The sequence below is a fragment of the Crotalus tigris genome, unplaced genomic scaffold (assembly GCF_016545835.1).
Source record: "Crotalus tigris isolate CLP2741 ecotype Arizona unplaced genomic scaffold, ASM1654583v1 scf7180000024388.1695876, whole genome shotgun sequence".
Taxonomy (NCBI): domain Eukaryota; kingdom Metazoa; phylum Chordata; class Lepidosauria; order Squamata; family Viperidae; genus Crotalus; species Crotalus tigris.
In genome coordinates, this window is record NW_024100558.1 from 170,765 (window position 1) to 191,935 (window position 21,171).

General features: G+C 43.8%; 1 protein-coding gene across 1 annotated transcript in view; it reads right to left on the reverse strand.

The window, feature by feature from the left end:
• MATN1 (matrilin 1) overlaps positions 1–20,944 on the reverse strand; it is a 49,779-nt gene extending 28,835 nt beyond the window's left edge. Inside the window, exons 1-2 of the mRNA XM_039329135.1 lie at positions 20,857–20,944; positions 16,916–17,262 (exon numbers count right to left, since the gene is read on the reverse strand). Coding sequence (XP_039185069.1) covers positions 16,916–17,262; positions 20,857–20,944 — 435 coding nt within the window. The remainder of the gene's footprint in view (positions 1–16,915; positions 17,263–20,856) is intronic.
• Positions 20,945–21,171: the final 227 nt, after the last annotated feature.

The following is a 21,171-nucleotide window of genomic DNA, read 5'->3' on the forward strand; positions in this document are numbered from 1 at the left end:
ACAGTATTCCCATTGCTTTCAGGCAATTCCACTATAAAATCCATGGCTATTTCCCTCCAGGGGGCTGAGGGACTTGCCACTGGTTGTAACAGCCCTGGCGATTTCCCTTGCAACCTCTTTGCTGATGCACAGGTTGGGCAGCTGGCAACATAACTTTCTATGTCCTTTTTTATTGATGGCCACCAAAATTGCCGTTTAATTAAGTGTAAAGTTTTTACAAATCCAAAATGCCCTGCTGATTTTGTGTCATGGCAAAGTTGCATGAAAGTTAGTCTTTGAGTTGTTGGTATATATAACTTTTCCCCTACCCAAGGCAATCCGTCTCTCATTGTGCACACATGTTTGTTTTTCTGGAACCAATCATCTGTTTCCAAACTTTTTCTGAATTCAATCCCAGTTTGGCTGTCCAGTTGTGGTTTTATTTTGGCTTGGGTTCTTGTGGTTACTGGCGCTGCCAGTTGTGATTCTGCCATTATTGGTCTAGAGTCTGTGGTTCGTGCGCTGTTATATTGGGGCATGCGAGATAGTGCATCTGCCAGGAAGTTCTTTCTTCCTGGTAAATGTTTGAGCTTAAATTGGAATTGGTGAAAATGCTGGGACCAGCGGGCTTGTTTGGGATTGAGTTTCCTGGAAGTTTTCAGGGCTTCTAAATTTTTGTGATCAGTCCATACCTGGAAGGGGATTTTGTTGCCTTCCAGGAACTGTCGCCACGTGAGTAATGCCCAACGTATCCCATAAGCCTCCTTCTCCCATACGGGCCAGCGCTGTTCTGTTTCCGTGAGTTTCTTAGATGTATATGCACAGGGTTGCAATACTGCATCATCATTTTCTTGTAATAGCACAGCCCCCACTGCCACATCACTTGCATCTGCCTGTATTATGAAGGGCTTGTCCATATCTGGGTGCCTTAGTACTGGTTCGGCAGAAAAAAGTCTCTTTAGTCTCTCAAACGCTGCTTGGCACTCCATTGTCCATGTTAGTGGCTGGCTAGGTTTTACTGAGGATGTTCCCTTCGTTTTTAGTAAGTTGGTGAGGGGCAAGGCTATCTGTGCAAATGAGGGGATGAATTGGCGGTAAAAATTTGCAAAGCCCAGGAAACTTTGTAGTTGCTTTCTTGTGCGGGGTGGTGCCCATTCTAATACTGCTCTGACCTTCTCTGGGTCCATTTCAATGCCCTGTGGGGATATGCGATAGCCTAGGTAGTCTATCCTTTCCTGGTGGAATTCGCATTTTGAGAGTTTGGCATATAGGTGAGCGGCTCGCAGCTTCTTTAAAACCGCTCTGACAAGTTTGACGTGTTCTTCTTTTGTTTCGGTAAAGATAAGAATGTCGTCCAAGTAAACAAGGACCCCCTTAAACAGGTGCTCCCTTAGAACGTCATTGATTAATTGCATAAAGACTGCAGGGCCCCCTTGTAATCCAAATGGCAAGACTTTGAATTGATAGCACCCCATGGGGCAGTTAAATGCAGTCTTCCATTCGTCCCCTTCCTTGATTCTCACGCGATAGTAAGCTTCCCTTAAGTCTAGTTTAGAAAAAATTTTCCCTTTCGATAGGTGTGACAGCATGTCTTTCATGAGGGGCAGCGGGTATAGGTTGCTTTCACTGATTGTGTTCAGGGCCCTATAATCCACGCATAAACGTAAAGAGCCATCCTTCTTCTCTCTAAAAAGGACCGGGGCAGCCACTTTAGGCTTAGCTGGTTCAATGAAACCTCTCTCCAGGTTTTTTTTTATAAATCTTTCCATTTCCTCCTTCTCCTTTGGGCTCATGGAGTATAATCTGGGCTTCGGGAGTTTTGCCCCAGGCTTGAATTCAATGGTACAGTCTGTGGGTCGGTGGGGGGGAAGCTCATTCGCCCTCTCCTCACTGAAGACTTCAGCAAGGTCCCTATATTCCTCTGGTATTTCTGTTAATCTTTTTTCCTCTCCTATGGATGCTTTTTCTATTCTTGATTCTGGTAGCCTCTCTTGGGGTTTTAAGTCCATAGGGTCCCCCTTCGGGAATTTGATTTCTGTCGTCCTCCAATTTACCCAGGGGTTCCATTTTTTCAACCATTCCATCCCTAGAATCATTGGGCATTCCATACCTGGGGTCACCACAAACGTTAAGTCCTCTTCATGGTTGCCCAGGGAGAGGTGTATTGGCAGAGTGGCTAGGGTAGCTGGCACCCCCCCTGCTATGGATCCATCTAGCTGGCCAAATGAGATTGGTTGTTCCAGTCTCCTGGATGGGATGCCCAGATTCCCCACTAGTGTTGGGCTAATGAGGCAGCGGGTGCAGCCAGAGTCTATTAAGGCTTTCACCTTCACAGCTTCGGGCATGGGGGGGATTAATATAGTCACTGTTTTGAAGATGGGTGTGATGCGTCCACTTACCAGGGGTTCGCCTTCCGAGCTGTCATCTGAGGCATCCACCGTCCCTGTGGTGTAGGCTGGAGTTCTTTCCCCTTGGTGAGCAGAGGTGGGGTTTTCTGCAATTTCCATCATTTTCATGGCTGTTTCTTTTGGCTTAGCTGAATACCCTCTGGGTTTGTTGATTGGGGATCTGTCTGGGTTGTGCTGGGGGGCCTTTGAGCGGCATTCTACAGCTCGATGCCCTTCTCTTCCGCACTTGAAACACCCCATCTGCTTCTTGGCTGTATCCGATGATTTCACCGGTTGGTGTGTCAGCTCAGGCGGGGGGCGGCTCCATTGTTTTCCTCGGCGATGCCTCTTCAATATGTCGATCTCTGCTTCCTCTGCCAAGACGTACCATTCCTCAAGTCGATGTGGGTCTCCTCGGGGCAGGCAAGCATCATATAGATCATAGTTTAGTCCGTCTTTGAAACGGCCAAGGAGGATGTCTTCTGGCCAATTCAGTTTGCTGGCAATGGCTCGGAATTCTTGTGTATACTCAGCCACTGGGCGTTTGCCCTGCCTCATCGTTGTTATTCTTTCACGGGCTTTGCGATCAGCCAGGGGGTCTTCAAATCGTCTTCTCAACGAGGACATGAAACGGTTGAAGTTACTGAGTTCTGGGGCATTGGAGTCATGCAGGTTCACCACCCAATCTGCAGCTGGTCCATCCAGGGCAGATTGCACGATCCGGATGCGGGCTTTGTCGCTGGGGATGTCCTGCCCATATTCCTCCATGTAGCTGAGGACTTGGGTTAGGAAAAACCCCAAGCGTGTTGGCTCCCCTTTGAATTTCACCTCCAACGGTGGACGTCTTGGAATGGATCGGTGCCTCCATTGTGGGTGGTAGTGTCTTCCGTCCAGATTTCCATCTGTGGTCCGGTAGGGGGTGGGAGCTCCTGGATCAGTAAATGTCCCTGGGGTTGCAGGTTCCACGTCCCCCTCGGTGTCTCTCCCTTTGTGGCTCCAGGAACTGGGGCGGGCGTAGGGCTCAGGAATCTCCTCTCCTAGGGAGCTGAGAGTTCTCTTCATCAGGTCAATAGCTCTCTCTAGGATCCAGTCTGAGTACGGCATACAGCTTCCTCCCTCTTCACTTGCGTGCAGGGATTTCTCCATCTCCTGCTTCCATTCTGGTTGCTTGGTCCCCCGTCTCAGGGTCACTTTTCTTGATTCCTTTCCCCACTCGCTTTTCTTTCCAACGCCCATCGACCAGCGAGGCTTGTGGTCCTGTGTCTCCACCACTTCTTCTTCTGAGAAATCTGGCCTCTCGGATCCCAACATCTGGCAAGGTTCCAACTGGGTCAGCGGCTCTCTTTCCAGGGAGTTTTCTCCCTCTCTTGCTTCGTTGTCTGACATGGTAAATTTTTGCAAAATCCCCCGGCAAGGGTCTACCTTCCAGGTGGATTAATTTTGCAAGTCCTGTCTAATGTAAGGACCCACCCCACTTTGCATCTTAAGAAGACAGAACTCTTGGAATAGCTCTTCCAACAGGAATCCTTTATTAAGAGAAAATGGTTGCAGGCATGCTAGACAGGACTTGGGGTTCAAGCTCTCCCATTCAAGGTTTTAAGGGGTTCCCCAGTAGTCCCACCCAATCAACCCCCCTTCCAGTGATAGTTTCAAGTATCACAATTCCATCCCCTTTCTTCTTCCGTCTGGATGGAGACTTCAGATAACTACATGAAAGGCAATTACTCTTCTTTGATATGTTAACGCTTAGAGGCCACAATAAACACACATTCAGTCCTTTGAAGTGTGCTGAAGGAAGTGAGGGCCATAAAGCCCCTTTGCTCTCCCCCTTTTCTCCCTCTTATGGCAGAATCCAGAGAAGGCAGAATTGGGAGTTTCTATGTTTGATAATTAAAGATGAAATATAATTGGATTCTGACAGTAAGATTTTTGCTTATTAATTTGGATTTATTCTTATTAATCTTAAGTCCGGTTACCTCACCAAATTCTTCTATTTTTTGAATCAATTTAAAGCCAGTTTCTAATGGATCTTCCAAAATGAATACCAAATTATCAGTGAAGGCCTGGACCTTATATTCTTCCTTCTTAGTTTTTAAACCCTTTATTTCTTGGTCCTCTCTGATTTTTGTCAGGAGTATTTCTAATGATAAAATAAATAGAAGAGGAGAAAGTGGGCATCCTTGTCTTCTTACTCCTTTGGTTATATCAATTTTTTCTGTCATTTCATCATTTAAATTACCCTAGCTCTATGGTGGTGAACCTATGGCACGTGTGCCACAGGTGGCACGCAGAGCCGTTCCTAATGGCACACAGAGCCGTTCCTGCTTCCATCCTCTTTCCGCATGCACAGCTTTTTCCTATATAAACTAAGGAAGTTTCGGAGCACGTGGCAGAAAGTGAGACTGAGAACAAGCAGCAGAAAGCAAGAGAGAGAACAAGCAAAAGCGGTAAGTTTCGTCTCTGGCCTGCCACTGAGCTTCCTCTGCTTGGCCACCGGACACCCCAGTGGCCCCAGAACACCCTGCCCACATTTCCTGCAATTTCACAGCCGGCCCAGCGGCTAAAAAACACCCCGCGGCCATCGGCACTTCTCATAATTTTGCAGCCGGCTTCCCCTCATGCAGCCCGCCCCGCACCCTCTCCGCCTGCCACTGATCACAGCGGAGAGGTGAGAAGAAAGTTGGGAATTTTTTTTTTTGCGATGGCTTTCTTTTCTGGGGCCGGGAGGGGGGGAAGTAAATCTGGTTTGTCTTTCTTACCAAATAAACCAACCAGGAATGGTGGCTGAGACACCAAAAAAGCAAGCCTTTGCCCGAGCAAAAGAGAGAAAGGAAGGATGCTAGTTGCCTTTCCCAAAAACTCCCCCTTAGTCCCCCCCCCCACAACCCAATTACCTGGGCCAGGTGAAATCCTCTCCGCCCGGGCTGCTGCTGCTGCTGTTTACCCCGCAGATTTTTCTCGTCCCACTGAACCTGCAGACTGAGCCAAGAGGGGGTCTTCCCGCCCTCGCCGCCTCTTCCAGCCAGCCGCCTGCTGGTGCCTCTTTCTAAGTCGGCAGACTCCTCCCAGTTCACTTGGTTGCAGGGTGGCTGCAGCGGGGAGGTGGTGGCGGTGGCAGCAGCAGTGGCAATGTAAGGAACACAATCCTTTTAGCCCCAGCGGACACTTCAGGCAGGGGGTGAAAGCGATAGGGGCGCTGCTCAGCCGAGAGAAAAAAAAAGGCAAAGGGGAGGTTTGTGGAAAGCGTCTTGCCATGGCAACCCTGCTCATCTGACGCAGCCAACAGTGTATGCATGTGTGTGTGTTTGTGTATGGGAGGAGGAGGAGGGGAGAGATAAAATAAGAGCGCAGGGAAAAGTTGCGAGGCATCGCCCGCGCCTGCAGCAATCACAGGACGGTGTGTCTGTGTGTGATAACATGTTACACTATCATTTTACTGCTTTTAAAGTTCAATGGTAATTATTAATCCTTATAAAACTAATATGGCATCTTCCACTAAGAAGTGGGTGCCAATATGTGTGGGTTTTCCAATCCATTGTAAATGAACATTAGGCAGCAATTTCTTCAGAATCAGACATGGAATTGGGCTAATTCCAAAGAAGGAGAGACCCGTGCAACATGGAGTGGAACCCATTTATTTCCTTTTATTCCCTTAAAACTAGTTTGAATCTTCTATTTGTTGCCATTTATTCTCTTAAAACTGATTTAATTGTTTTGTTTATTTCTGATCCACCAAACCTATAACCTCCATGCCATTTCTCACTCTTTTTATTCCTTTCTGCTTTGCTTTTTATTCCCTCTCTTTCATATATTTTCTTTCATCTTCACTGAAATAAAATCCCTCCAGGTCCCCACTATAATCTATGGTTCAAATGAAAGCAGCCTGTTCTTATTTATTATTTACTAACTTTCTGTAAATTTTGGTCCCACATTTAAAGGCAGGGTAAACATGCATTAAAATACATGCAGCGGTGGCACAGCATTAATGGTGGCCAGGGCTGTCTTTCTTGCCTCAGCCGGCTGCCCAGCCTCGTAGGTGGTAGCAATGGGGTCTGGTCTCAGCAGGCCCTAATGAGGCAGCTTTCACACTCACTGGCTGCCCAGCCTCCTGGCAGCAATAAGGGTTGGGTGTGCATGTGCCAGAGTGTGAAAAATGGTGTTAAGTCACTTTTTAAAGTGCCATTGTCACTTCAAACCGTCACTAAGTGAACTGTTATAAGGTGAGGACTACTGTACTTTATCCTTTTTTTCCTTTTTTTTTTTGAGGCCATCAAGTTTACATCAAGTTTTTGACACCTTGCTAGGTGACTTGAAAAGCCATTTTACGATACCTGGATTCCAGCTGCTTCCTCTGCAGGTATGTGGAATGGCGTGGGAACCACAGGGTTTGCAAAGTTAGGTGAGAAAGTTGGTTACAGCTTTTTAGGAAAGATAAAATAGTGCTTTATTGACCATTCTTTGTCCAGATTTTATATCAGTTGCATCTGCTAATACAGGCGTTCTGCTTCAGATTTCTCTGCTATTTTCAGTATCTGGTAAAATGAATAAGTACTTTTCCAACAACCTGTAAAATCCAAGACACTGCTTTCATTGTTTAATTTCCCCCTCCCAGATTGTTGATTCAGGGAATATCCATTTCTTTAGTGTTAACTAATAGTGTTAGTTATTTAGAGGTAGATTTATATTGGTTGCTTCATTTTTTAAATTTTTTTTTGTGTTTTTTAGACTCCAAGTCTAACCCACTGTAAGGACCCACCCCACTTTGCATCTTAAGAAGACAGAACTCTTGGAATGTTTCTTCCAACAGGCATCTTTATTAAGAGAAAATGGTTGCAGGCGTTCTAGACATGATCTCAGGCCCAAGCCCTACAGTTCAAGATTTTAAGGGGTCCCCAGTAGCCCCACTCCCCCATCATCTTCCCAGCGACAATCCCAGGCTCTACATTTCCACCCCCTTTTGCTCACTGCCGGTGGAAGGGAGACTTCAGAGAGGAACAGATCAAAGTTGACGGCCCCCATTCTTATGCTTAGTCCTTTTGGTGATATCCACATTCAAGTCCTTTGAAGTTGTACTGAAGGAAATGAGGGCCATAAAACCCTTTTGTTCACCCCTCTTCCCCTTCATCATATGACAGAATCCAGAGAGGGCAGAAATGGGGTTTTCCATAGTTGATAACTAGAGATGAAATATAATTGGATTCTGACATCCTGCTTCCTTAAAAATAAGATAGATCCACCTGAAAAAAAACAAAACAGGTATAAAACTTAGTCAGGCTTGTTAGGATACTCTGTGTGAAACTTTTTTAATAGCTTTGGGGCTCTGACATGACGTTTATGGACCCATTCGTTTTGTGAGGCAGGGAGGTGTTTCCAGGCAACTAGGTACTGAGTCGCTCCATGATATCTCCTAGAGTCTAGGATTTCCTTTATTTCAAAGTGTTGTTCGCCCTCCACCATGATTGGAGGTGGTGGTGGGAGAATTTTTGGCCGTAACGATGACTGATGCTCTCTTTTCAGCAAGCTGCAATGAAAAATTGGGTGTATTTTTCTGAGAGTTTTGGCTAATTCTAATTCTACTGTTACTGGGTTTATGATTCTTTTAATTGGAAAAGGCCCTATATATTTTGGTCCAAGTTTTTTGCAGGGTTGTTGGGACTTTAGGTATTTTGTAGATAAGTACACCATTTCTCCTATAATAAATGGTGTAGGCTCAACCCTTATTTTATCGGCTTGTGCTTTGTATGCCTGCCTAGCTTCACCTAGTGCTTTTCTAACTATTGGCCAGGTGTTTTGAAATTGTTCCATCCATTCTTTCAGTGATGGGATTGCCGGTTCATTTGGGTTAGTTCTGGCATGGGATTGAAACTTTGACCGGTGGCTATTTGAAAAGGAGTGTAACCTGTGCTGGAGTGGACTGCATTATTGTAGGCAACTTCTGCAAAAGGGAATACGTCCGCCCAATCGGATTGCTGGAAACTAAGAAAACATCTTAAATATTGCTCAAGTACTGAATTCAATTTTTCCGATTGACCATTTGACTGAGGGTGATGGCTAGATGTCAGTCCCTGAGTGGTTCCTAAGAGGGATAAAAATCCCTTCCAAAATGCAGACGTAAATTGCACTCCCCTATGAGAGATGATGTGTTGGGGTGCCCCGTGCAATCTGTAAATGTGCTGGACGAAGAGTTTCGCTAACGCTTTTGCGGTGGGAATCTTTTGGCAAGGGATAAAGTGCACCTGTTTGGAAAACAAGTCTGTGACCATCCAGACAACAGTATTCCCATTGCTTTCTGGTAATTCCACTATAAAATCCATGGCTATTTCCCTGTTTGTAATAATCCTGGCGATTTCCCTTGCAACCTCTTTGCAGTTGCACATTTTGGGCAGCTGGCCACATAGCTTTCTATGTCCTTTTTCATGGATGGCCACCAAAATTGCCGTTTAATTAAGTGTAATGTTTTTACAAATCCAAAATGCCCTGCTGATTTTGTGTCGTGGCAAAGCTGCATGAATGTGACTCTTCGGGTTGTTGGTATATATAACTTATCCCCCACCCAAGGCAGCCCATCTCTCATTGTGCACACAATTTTTGCATCTGCCAGGAAGTTCTTTCCCCCCAGCAAATGTTTGAGCTTAAATTGGAACTGGTGAAAATGCTGGGACCAGCGGGCTTGCTTGGGGTTGAGCTTTCTGGGTGTTTTCAGGGCTTCCAAAGGGATTTTGTTGCCTTCAAGGAACTGGCTCCACATGAGTAATGACCAACGTATCCCGTATGACTCTTTCTCCCATATGGGCCAGCGCTGTTCTGTTTCCGTGAGTTTCTTGGATGTATATGCACAGGGTTGCAATACCACTTCATCGTTTTCTTGTAATAGAACAGCCCCCACTGCCACATCACTTGCATCCACCTGTATTACAAAGGGCTTATCCATGTCTGGGTGCCTCAGTACTGGTTCGGCAGAAAAAAGTCTCTTTAATCTCTCAAACGCTGCTTGGCACTCCATTGTCCATGGTAGTGGCTGGCTAGGTTTTACTGAGGATGCTCCCTTCGTTTTTAGTAAGTTAGTGAGGGGCAGGGCTATCTGGGCAAATGAGGGGATGAATTGGTGGTAAAAGTTTGCAAAGCCCAGGAAACTTTGTAGTTGCTTTTTTGTGCGGGGTGGTGCCCAATCTAGTAATGCTCTGACCTTCCCAGGGTCCATTTCAATGCCCTGGGGGGATATGCGATAACCTAGGTAGTCTATCCTTTCCTGGTGGAATTCGCATTTCGAGAGTTTGGCATATAGGTGGGCAGCTCGCAGTTTCTTTAAAACCGCTCTGACTAGGTTGACATGTTCCTCTTTTGTTTTGGTGAAGATAAGAATGTCGTCAAGGTAAACAAGGACCCCCTTAAACAGGTGCTCCCTTAGAACGTCATTGATTAATTGTATAAATACTGCAGGGCCCCCTTGTAATCCAAATGGCAAGACTTTGAACTGATAGCACCCCATGGGGCAGTTAAATATGGTCTTCCATTCATCCCCTTCCTTAATCCTCACGTGATAGTAAGCTTCCCTTAGGTCTAGTTTAGAAAAAAAATTCCCTTTCGAGAGGTGTGACAACATGTCCTTCATGAGGGGCAGGGGGTATAGGTTGCTTTCACTGATTGTATTCAGGGCCCTATAATCCACGCATAAGAGCCATCCTTCTTCTCTCTAAAGAGGACCGGGGCAGCCACTTTAGGCTTGGCTGGCTCAATGAACCCCCTCTCTAGGTTTTTCTTTATGAATCTCTCCATTTCTTCCTTCTCCTTTGGGCTCATGGAGTATAATCTGGGCTTCGGGAGTTTTGCCCCAGGCTTGAATTCTATGGCACAGTCCGTGGGTCAGTGGGGGGGGGAGCTCATCCGCCTTCTCCTCACTGAAAACTTCAGCAAGGTCTCTGTATTCCTCTGGTATTTCTGGTAGTCCCTTTTCCTCTCCCATGGATGCTTTTTCTGCTCTTGATTCTGGTAGTCCCCCTTGGGATTTTAAGTCTATGGGGTCGTCTGAGGTGTCCACCGGTCCTGCGGTGTAGGCTGGAGTTCTTCCCCCCTGATGAGCGGAGGTGTGGGATTCCACCTCCTCCATCATTCTCATGGCAGGTTCTTTTGGCTTAGCTGGAGACATTCCGGAGTTGCTGATCGGCGATCTGTCTGGGTTGTGCTGGGAGGCTTTTGAGTGGCATACTACGCTCGATGCCCTTCTCTTCCACATTTGAAACACCCCATTTGCTTCTTGGCTGTGGCCAATGGTTTCACTGGTTCATGTGTCAACTCAGGTGGGGGGCGACTCCATTGTTTTCCTTGGCAGTGCCTCTTCAATATGTCAATCTCTGCTTCCTCTGCCAAGACATACCATTCCTCAAGTTGGTGTGGGTCCCCTCGGGGCAGGCAAGCATCATATAGGTCATAATTTAGTCCGTCTTTGAAATGGCTGTCTTCTGGCCAGTTCAGTTTGCTGGCAATGGCCCAGAATTCTTGCGTATATTCACCCACCGGGCGTTTGCCATGCCTCATTGTTTTTATCCTTTCACGGGCTTTGCGATCAGCCAGGGGGTCCTCAAATCACCTTCTCAGAGAGGACATGAAACAGTTGAAGTCGTTGAGCTCTGGGGCATTGGAGTCGTGCAAGTTCCCCACCCAATCTGCAGCTGGCCCATCCAGGGCAGATTTCATGATCCGGATACGGGCTTTGTCACTGGGGATGTCCCACCCGTATTCCTCCATGTAGCTGAGGATTTGGGTTAGGAAAAACCCCAAGCGTGTTGGCTCCCCCTTGAATTTCACGTCCAGCAGCAGGAGTCTTTGAATGGACTGGTGCCTTCGGTGGTAGTGTCTTCCATCCAGATCGCCATCTGTGGATTGGCGGGGAGTGGGGACTACTGGATCAGTAGATGTCCCCAGGGCTGCAGGTCCCACTTCCCCCTCAGTCTCTCTCCCTTTGTGGCTCCAGGAGCTGGGGCGGCCGTAGGGCTCAGAAGTCTCCTCTCCTAGGGAGCTGAGAGTTCTCTTCATCAAGTCGATAGCTTTCTCTAGGATCCAGTCCGAGTATGGTGCGTGCAAGGATTTCTCCATTTTCTGCTTCCATTCTGGTTGGCTGCCCCTCCCCCGTCTCAGGGTCACCTTTCTTGATTTCTTTTCCCATTCGCCTTTCTTTCCAATATCCATTGACCACCGAGGTTTGTGGTCCCGTGTCTCCACCACCTCTTCTCCTGAGGAATCTGACCTCTCAGATCCCGACATCTGGCAGGGTTTCAATTGGGGCAACGGCTCCCTTTCTGGGGAGTTTTCTCCTTTTCTTGCTCTGCCGTCTGACATGGTAATTTTTTGCAAAGTCCCCCGGCAAGGTTCTCCCTTTCAGGTGGACTACTTTTGCAGATCCTGTCTAATGTAAGGACCCACCCCACTTTGCATCTTAAGAAGACAGAACTCTTGGAATATTTCTTCCAACAGGCATCTTTATTAAGAGAAAATGCTTGCAGGCGTTCTAGACAGGATCTGGGACCCAAGCCCTACAGTTCAAAATTTTAAGGGGTCCCCAGTAGCCCCACCCCACCCCCCATCATCTTCCCAGCGAAAATCCCAGGCTCTACATTTCCACCGCCTTTTGCTCACTGCTGGTGGAAGGGAGACTTCAGAGAGGAACAGATCAAATCTGATGGCCCCCATTCTTATGTTTAGTCCTTTTGTGATATCCACATTCAAGTCCTTTGAAGTGTACTGAAGGAAGTGAGGGCCATAAAACCCCTTTGTTCACCCCCCTTCCCCTTCATCTTCCCCTTCATCGTATGACAGAATCCAGAGAGGGCAGAAATGGGGTTTTCCATAGTTGATAACTAGAGATGAAATATAATTGTATTCTGACACCCACCCAAAAATGGCTACAGCCAAAAAGCCAAAAACAGGTAGTGGAAGATTATTCCAAGAGGCCTGGACACAGTCATTTGGAGTGATTGAATGCAGAGGAAAAGCATTATGTGTTATATGCAACGTAACTGTTGTGTGTTGCACATCAAGTGTTAGACGGCACTTTGAAACCAACCACAAAAATGTTGCTGAACTTGGTGATAATGAAAGAAAAGAGTTTATTGAAGGGAAATTGAAGAGCTATCATTCCCAGCATCTTAGTTTTTCCAACTATCTTTCCAGAACAAATCATCTGACAGCTGCCAGTTTTAAAATTTCACTGTGCATAGCAAAACATGGTAAGCCCCTTTCTGATGGGGATGTTATCAAAATGGCTATGTTGTCTGCAAGTGATTCTATTTTTCATGATTTCCAAGACAAGGATAAAATTATTCAATGTATCTCTGAGATACTAGTAAGCAGAAACATAGAGATAGAGTACAGCGCATGGCACATGATGTTAGTCAGCAGCTCACCACTGACTTACAAAAGGTAGCCTGTTACTCCATGTGCGTGGACAAAAGCACAGATATCAATAACCATGCAAGGCTGGCAGTAATTTTGCATTATACTGTTGGTAACATCATGAGAGAAGAGCTGCTGAAACTGAAGACCAGAAAAGTTGGTTTCAATTACAAGTGATGGAGCACCTTCTATGGTGGGGGCAACATCTGGTTTCATACAGTTGTAATTCACTATTTTTGTGACGTCTTTGAGGACATTGTCAATTTTTTTTATTGCTTTCCTTGGCACAAAGAGCTTCCTGGTGAATGATGCAGTGGAATTGAATTACTTTATGTTTTCTTCAAGAAACAAAACATAAAGTAATTCAATTCCACTGCATCATTCACCAGGAAGCTCTTTGTGCCAAGGAAAGCAATAAAAAAATTGACAATGTCCTCAAAGACGTCACAAAAATAGTGAATTACATCATGGCTCATGCTCCTGTCTGCTCGGGTGTTTGCTTTCCACCCGGCTTCTCTGAAGCTTCCTCTTTAATTTACCAATCTCTCCGTCTCCCCTTTTCTCAAAGGTGGTTTTTTTCAAAAGGTAACTGGATTATGTTCTTTCTTGAGGAAGATTTTTTTTTCTTTGAAGAAGACGTTTTGCTTCTCATCCAAGAAGCTGATGAAGGTCAGAACTGATGAAGCTTCTTGGATGAGAAGCAAAACTTCTTTCTTCCTTAAAAAAAAAACATAGTTCAGTTGCCTTTTGACAAAAACACCTTTGAGACAACCATGACCTGGATGATTGAGAATCTCCCTAGACATTTCTCTCCTTCTTTCCTTTTACTCTTTGGAAACTGGGGAGGGACCTTTCTGAAATGCATCCCATACCTGCTCTCCTTCTTTAGGCTGAGAATTTTTTTTTTACATTCCTATTGTGCCATCTGAGGTTCTTCCTCCCGTTCCCCAAGGTCCTTCCCACATACCATTACACTAATTCTTTCTGTCTAATGTTAATTTTAAAGCCCACACAGACTCTTTTTGTTCCTTATACATTGGTGTCGATAAGCTGAACATATGGAAATAAAGAAAATTGAGAAATGAAATGTCCACACAGAATTTGGTCTTAACTGGATTGTACCATTTAGACCAGTGGTTCTCAACCTTTTTAATGCTGCGACCCCCAACCGGTCGTAAGTCGAGGACTACTCAACCGGTCGTAAGTCGAGGACTACTCAACTGGTGCAGCACCGTTTGCAGAATGGGACTTTTGGCGGGCTCAGCAGGGCAGAGACAGCCTGGACAATTCCTATTGGCTTTTGAAAGCCAATAGAATTAGACTCTATTCAAGAGAGTCTATTCTATTGGCTTTCAAAAGCCAATAGAATAAAAGGGAGTAGCACAGCTAAGGAAAAGGGGGAAAAATGGCAGACTGTGTTGTTTGGCGACCCCTGTGAAATGGTCGTTCGACCCCAAATGGGGTCCCGACTCACAGGTTGAGAACCACTGATTTAGACAAACTGAATTAGACTTGTGTGTTCCAAATGGTGTAACATGCCAATCTCAGCAATAGGTGGCGCTGTAAAATCTCTTATATACCTGCCTCCTATTTTAAGAAATCAAGACTGTGGAATTTACAACTTCGGAGCTTCACTACCAAATCCTTTGTGTCTTCAGCAATTCACTTATATAGTCCAAGAAATGTTGTGGAGAAAGAAATCTTCTTAGGAAGCACTTTGCACTGCTGTGAACATGCAGGAGATCAAAGAACCATGAACAGATTTCTTGGACATGTCATATGTTGAGAAAAGCAAATAAAAATTCCTACCCATCTATTTAAAAAAAAAAAAAGTAAGAAGATTCTGAACCTGCCAAACCTGGACTGCCAAAGCAGAGGATCAGATTCTAAGTGATTTGCTCATTCTAAACAGGCCAGAGTTTCTGAACTTTGATCCCAAATGAAAAGAATGACTTCATCAGGAATTAGAGATTTAAAACATAAAACCTCAAGGAACCATGGTTATCCAAGACGAGCAAAAGAAAAGAGAGTCTGCCCCAGATAAACAAATATTTAGTCTTGATATCCACACATAGAATGAAGACAGATGGGCAACTGCAATAATCAGCTTCCATCTTTAGGCATTCCTAGTCAAACACCACAAAAAGACTTCACACATACAACTTTATATACAAACATTTCTTACAAGTGTTGAATGAACATCTGTAGTCAGGAATCAGAGTGTGACATCCAATTCCCCAAGCACATTGATTTGACATGAATCAATATTTGGAAACAGAAACAGTAGATCATGTTGCACGAAATCCATAAGGTTTCTTTAATGAAGATGAAAGGGCCTTGTAAAGACCCACCCCACTTTGCATTTTAAGAAGACAGAACTCTTGGAATAATTCTTCCAACAGGAATCCTTTATCAAGAGAAAATGGTTGCAAGAGTTCTAGACAGGACTTGGGGTCCAAGCTCTCCCATTCAAGGTTTTAAGGGGTTCCCCAGTAGTCCCACCCAATCACCCCCCTCTTCCAGCGACAGTTTCAGGCATCACAATCCCACCCCCTTTTCCTTTCTGCCGGCTGGATGGAGACTTCAAAGAAAACTACATGAAAGACAACAGCTCCATTCTTATGGTTAGCTCTTTTGGCAATACACACAATCAGCTGCTTTGAAGTGTACCGAAGGAAGTGAGGGCCATAAAGCCCCTCATTGTATGGCAGAATTCATAGAAGGCAGAAATGGGGTTTTTTATAATTGATAACTAGAGATGAAATATAATTGGATTCTGACAGGCTTTCTGTTTGAGCTAACTTTTTTTTCCTGCACCAGAAACAGTCACAACAACAACAACAAAACAATAGCAATAACAGGTATCTTTGTAAAGATGTTAAGGACCTGAAAGGAACCTTTAATTTAGTATTCCAAGCTCTTTCCCACAAGAGAGATTTTTTTTCTATCATTGACTTATGACTCTCCCCAAAGAATATCTGACTTTGGCAACTGGTATATTTAGCTTCTAGCCCACCTGTGAGTGAAATTCAAGGTGGTGAAGTTCAACTATATTTAGCTAACTTTAAATCCTCCCAAGAATGAAATGCTCATAGAAAAGGGCATTTATGCCTAAAACCTATATGCCCTGAAGGGCTCCTCACTTTCAGCCAACTCCCTTCTTAACCAGTAGAGTATCACAGCTTGATGAAGTTGTTGACAGCATCCCACAAAGCTGAGGTGTACCAATTCCCCAAACTATATGAAGGCTCACAATCAGGAAGAAACATATGGAAGAAGGTAATCTTTGTTCTTCCTGAAGCACTTTATGAGGAGACATTTCATCAAAAGCTTGTTACCCTAAATTGTAACTAAGCATCATTTAGGCAACTGAGAAGCAGAAGAGCAGTTGGGGGAAACAGGCAAAAGAAAAGGAATGAAAGCATTTGTTCAAGGATAAATTTATATTCCTCTTGGATGTTAGTACTCAACTGCAGGCCTCAGGCTTGTTAGATGTGGTGCACATAAAGCTCGGAACTCTACCCATTTTTCCTAGTAGCTAATAAGAGTGGGAAAGCAACTATCTCTAACTTGCTAAGAGGAGATGAGGCCCCTAGGATGGAAGAATAGGTTCTTTGGAGACCACAGTTAGTTGCCATCAGACATGTCAGGAGCATTAAGTTTCCACACTTCCCATTTGCCCTGCAGTTAAATGGTTGAAATCTTGTATGACGACATGAGATGTTATTATGGTTCTTTGCACAGTTAGTCAGATGTTCAGATTTGACATTTTTGTCCACCCATTGAGTCCTTCTCAAGAACCTGGGATAAGTAGAAGTGGATGTTTAATGGTGTTACAGAAATCATCACAGGATATAAACTGTTCTGAGTAAAGCTGCCTTTTGCAATTGGTTGATGGTGAATGTGTCAATGCCAATGGTGTTCAAGTGGTGCTATTTGAACTATTAGATTTCTAATAACTATGCCAAATCTCCTTAGACTTTAACCATTTTTTTAAAATCATCCAAGTACTGCCCAAATTTACAGAACTTTGAGGATCACCAGTGCTCCTGAAAACACAGGCTGCAAACAAGAGAGACAAGGGAGAGCTACGTTCATGTAATGACTGCAACAAGCACAAGACAAGAAGAAAACAAAATCAAGCTTCTTGATAATCTCACCTTGTTGATCTCTGGGGATCGCACCCTGGCTCCTTCCCCTTCACTGAATGCTCTGTTGATGGCAAACTGTATAGCCAGGCCTGTCATGGTCCCAGTGGAGAGAGGTTCGATCTTGCGAACTGCTTGTAACAGGCTGGTCTTTGTTTGATGGGTTCTTAAGGACAATTCATTCTTGACAGCACTGGCATAGTTGATGACTCCAACTCGGGTTGTATTAGGACCTACATCAAGTGCCTCAATGACCTGAGACACAAAAATCTTGACTTTGTTAAATTCATTCGATCGCACACTTCGGGAGCTGTCAACAATGAACACCAGATCTGTAGGTCTCATCCTGCACTGGGCACCTATTTGGGAGAAGGGAACAGCTTTTTTTTTTTTTAAAAAAAAATAGAAATATGACAGAAGTAGGTCCCACTGAATTCATTTGGAATTACTCTCAGCTAGATGGAGATAGAATTCCAGCCTTCCAGAGGTGCTTTTTCCAAAAGGCAGCTGGACTTTCTTGGGTTTGGGGGTTGTTGGGTTTTTTTGCCTTTGAAAATGTTTCCCTTCTCATCCAAGAAGTTTCTGCAGTTCTTCTGAAACAATTTCAAACAAAAAAAACCAAGAAAGTCCAGATGCCTTTTGGAAAAGCACCTTTAGGACAACCATAATCTGGATGATTGAGAATCTCCACAGAAAATTCATCCTTAATTATCTATTCCCATATGAAAACTATACAGTTTCTTCCAATGATTGCTCCTTTTATGCTACAATCTTATGACCTATAGTGTAGACTATTTCATACATTATATTTTCCCCTTTGAAGTTAGTACTGGAATTCTCTCGGGAGGGATAAATCCCGGAATTTGTTTCTCCTCCTCATTCCTCATCAGTCTCTATTGCTGACTTTGGTCAATAGTGGGAAATTCAGATGTTGAAACATCTTAAAATGTGATGTGTGAACATGGAGCTGTTGGCAGAACAAGAGGTGGTTTTCCCAAACTATCCAAGATTCCTACCATACCCCAAATAGGGAAGATATATGTAAACCCTCAACCTAATCTAATTCCCCTTCCCATTTTTCTACTGATGATCTGCATGTCAGATGATGTCAGTAACAGAATGTTTTTCTTTAGGACTATATTCCCTCCAAAATAACAAAACTACTGGGGTAAATATTTTAAACCTTTTTGAATATTCAGCATTCAACACTGTTACACATAAATCCTTGACCAAGTTTTAAGATGGGTTGAAGGTTTTTGGCTTAACTGGAAGCATTTCACTCTAATAGGACTTGAAATGTTAAATAGGATTACTTTTCTGAGATTTACATTAACGATGGAGGCTCTGCCTTTGTTCTGATTTGTCTTCAGGTTTGATCAGCAGTCATTATAAATAAAGCCAAAAGGAAATAATGACACAATCTTTGTCCTTACATTGGTGACTTCTAGAGAAAAACAAAAACAAAACTAACATTGTATTTTTGCCTCTTTCACACCCATTCTCCAAAAATCCCAGAAATTTACACCCAGCAGCCTAAACAATCAAGGATGAGCCAATGGGTGGGGGCTATTTTGGCTCAGAGATTGCTTATTTATTTATCTATCAAATTTATAGAGCCACCCATCTCAAAAGAAACGAACCTGTAATGACCCACCCCACTTTGCATCTTAAGAAGACAGAACTCTTGGAATAGTTCTTCCAACAGGCATCCTTTATTAAGAGAAAATGGTTGCAGGCATTCTAGACAGGATTTGGGGTCCAAGCTCTCCCATTCAAGGTTTTAAGTGGTTCCCCAATAGCCCCACCCAATCACCCCCATCTTCCAGCAACAGTCTCAGGCATTACCTTCCCACCCCCTTTTCCTTACTGCCGGCGGGAGGGAGACTTCGGAGAGGAGTACATGAAAGGTAATAGCCCCATTGTTATGGATAGTCCTTTTGGTGATATCCACATCCAGTCCCTTTGGAGTGTACTGAAGGAAGTGAGGGCCATAAAGCCCCTTTGTTCACCCCCTTCCCTTCATCGTATGACAGAATCCAGAGAAGGCAGAAATGGGGTTTTCCATGGTTGATAACTAGAGATGAAATATAATTGGATTCTGACAGAGCCTTTACAAAAACCAAACAGCAAAAAGAGGTATAAATATATCAAATGCAGTCTTATTACATACATACATACATACACTCATTATATATATGTTTATTTTATTTATGTGTGTGTGTGTTTGTGTGTATGCATGTATGTATATAAAGAGAGAGTTTATACTGAATCCTCTTGGAAACCAAGGGAAATGTTGAAATATTGACAAATCCATCATGCCTTTACATTGCAGTAAAGTATCATACTTTTTGTTCCATTCTGTGATTCCCTGGAGAGTATAAGCAAATACAGTAACTGCCTGAAATCTTCTGCCCAAAGAGTGTGGTAGAATAGCTAACTTCAAGGTCAAAAGAAAATTTGATCTTAAAAAGCAAGAAAAGTGTGACAGTCAAAGTAATTCCATTATGTCTTCTGAAAAACCAGCTCCCTATGCTTTTCCTCCAACTGTCACTGAACTGATCATTTTCATTTCAGCAAGACATAATAAAAACTATCATTTTAACCATCAGTTTCTGAATTTGTCTGGTTTCTTCTTTTCTTTCAGTCTCTTTTTCTTGTGTATTTAGAATTTGAGATTGCAAGCCCAAGAGCTGGAAAATATTCAGGGCTGTAACTGATGAATACAGTAACCCTGAAAACATGCTAAAAAGAGAGAAATAACTGCAGTGCCTAATAGCTATTGATAGATCTTTAAGATTATGATTTTCTTCTGCATTTGTAGAAAAGGAAACTAAAAATGCATCAGTATGTAAAGAAATACTTTTATCTATTGTAGCTTGATCTACATTGAGACCTTCAAATCTTATCACTTTGTTGTTTGTATGTACCTTACTGTTTGTATGTACACTGAGACTTATCACTTTGTTGCTTATATGTACACTGAGGGCTTATTCACCAGAGACAAATTCCTTGTGTATCTAATCACACTTGGCCCATAAACAATTCTATTCTGTTCTGTTCTGTTCTATTCTAAATCTTCAATCAGACCTTGGATCAGCTACCCTCAAAAAGAATCTGTCCAACCTGTTTTGCACTAAAGGCTTCCTAGTACAAGGAGTTCCACAGATTAAATAATGACATAGTTTTCTATTCTCCTGACTCCTTCCTTCTTATTCCATTGATAAACCTTTTCATTATATCTCCTTAGGTCCAATAATTGAAAGTAGATTTTATTTGAGAAGACAGGCAGCTATCCCCTAGTCACAGGAGCAAAAATACAGAGAAGATTAAATAGGACCTTGGTAGCTTGGGCAGAGTCCTAGGAAACTCATTTCACTGACCTCCACCATGACATTGTAGATTCTCTCCCAGTTATCCTATGGGAATCTCAGGCTGCAACTTGCTTTCCAGAAGCAGAGTAAGGTTGCAATCCCCCAGCCAGAAAAGACGCCAGGATCAAATGTCAAATCCCAGGGTTTCATGAGATTATTTCTTTCCAAAGGAAGCTCTGCAGCCAAGTTATTGGAGACTGGAGAGAGTGTAGTGCATGTTCAGTTTCTAAGTAGTCTACTTAGGCACCCAGTTCCTTCCTGAACTCAAAGAACTGATTGAGAACAGAAGCTCTTGGACAGGGATTATAAAGCTGGCATTCAAGTTAATGTTGCAGCATTCAAAAAAAAATAATCTTGATGCTAGGTTAGTGGTGAAGATGGGGAATCCAAAATTAAGACCGAAACATCAGCTGGGAAGAAAACTTTATAGTGTGATAGCCTCAGGAAAGGGAAAGGATCCATCATATAAATATTTAAGCCATAAAAATTCACACAGCTGCCTCTTTCTGGGTTTCCTTTCTGCATGACTGCTCTAACCTGGCAAAGTTTTGCAAAAGCTAACCAACATCATCTATGACTCACCTCTCCGCTGAGGAGGGTCCCCATCAACAGAACCCTGGTTCTGGAAAAGAAGCAGGAGCCAGAATAGGGAGGCAGATAGGAGCACCATTATGGCTGCTAGGATGGAAGCAAAATGGGATTGTCTCAGTGATGGCTTTGAGGTACTGTATTAAGGGGCCTTTCCCCAGGAAGGCAGGGGGCCAAACTTTAAGATGCATGAATGATGGGGAGTGGGAGGGAGGAGATGGAAAGGATGTGTGGAAGGATGGCAATTGACAAGGAAAGGTCCCAAGGCCTTTTCCAGTACCTGAAATTACCACAACGGCTTCATTGCTA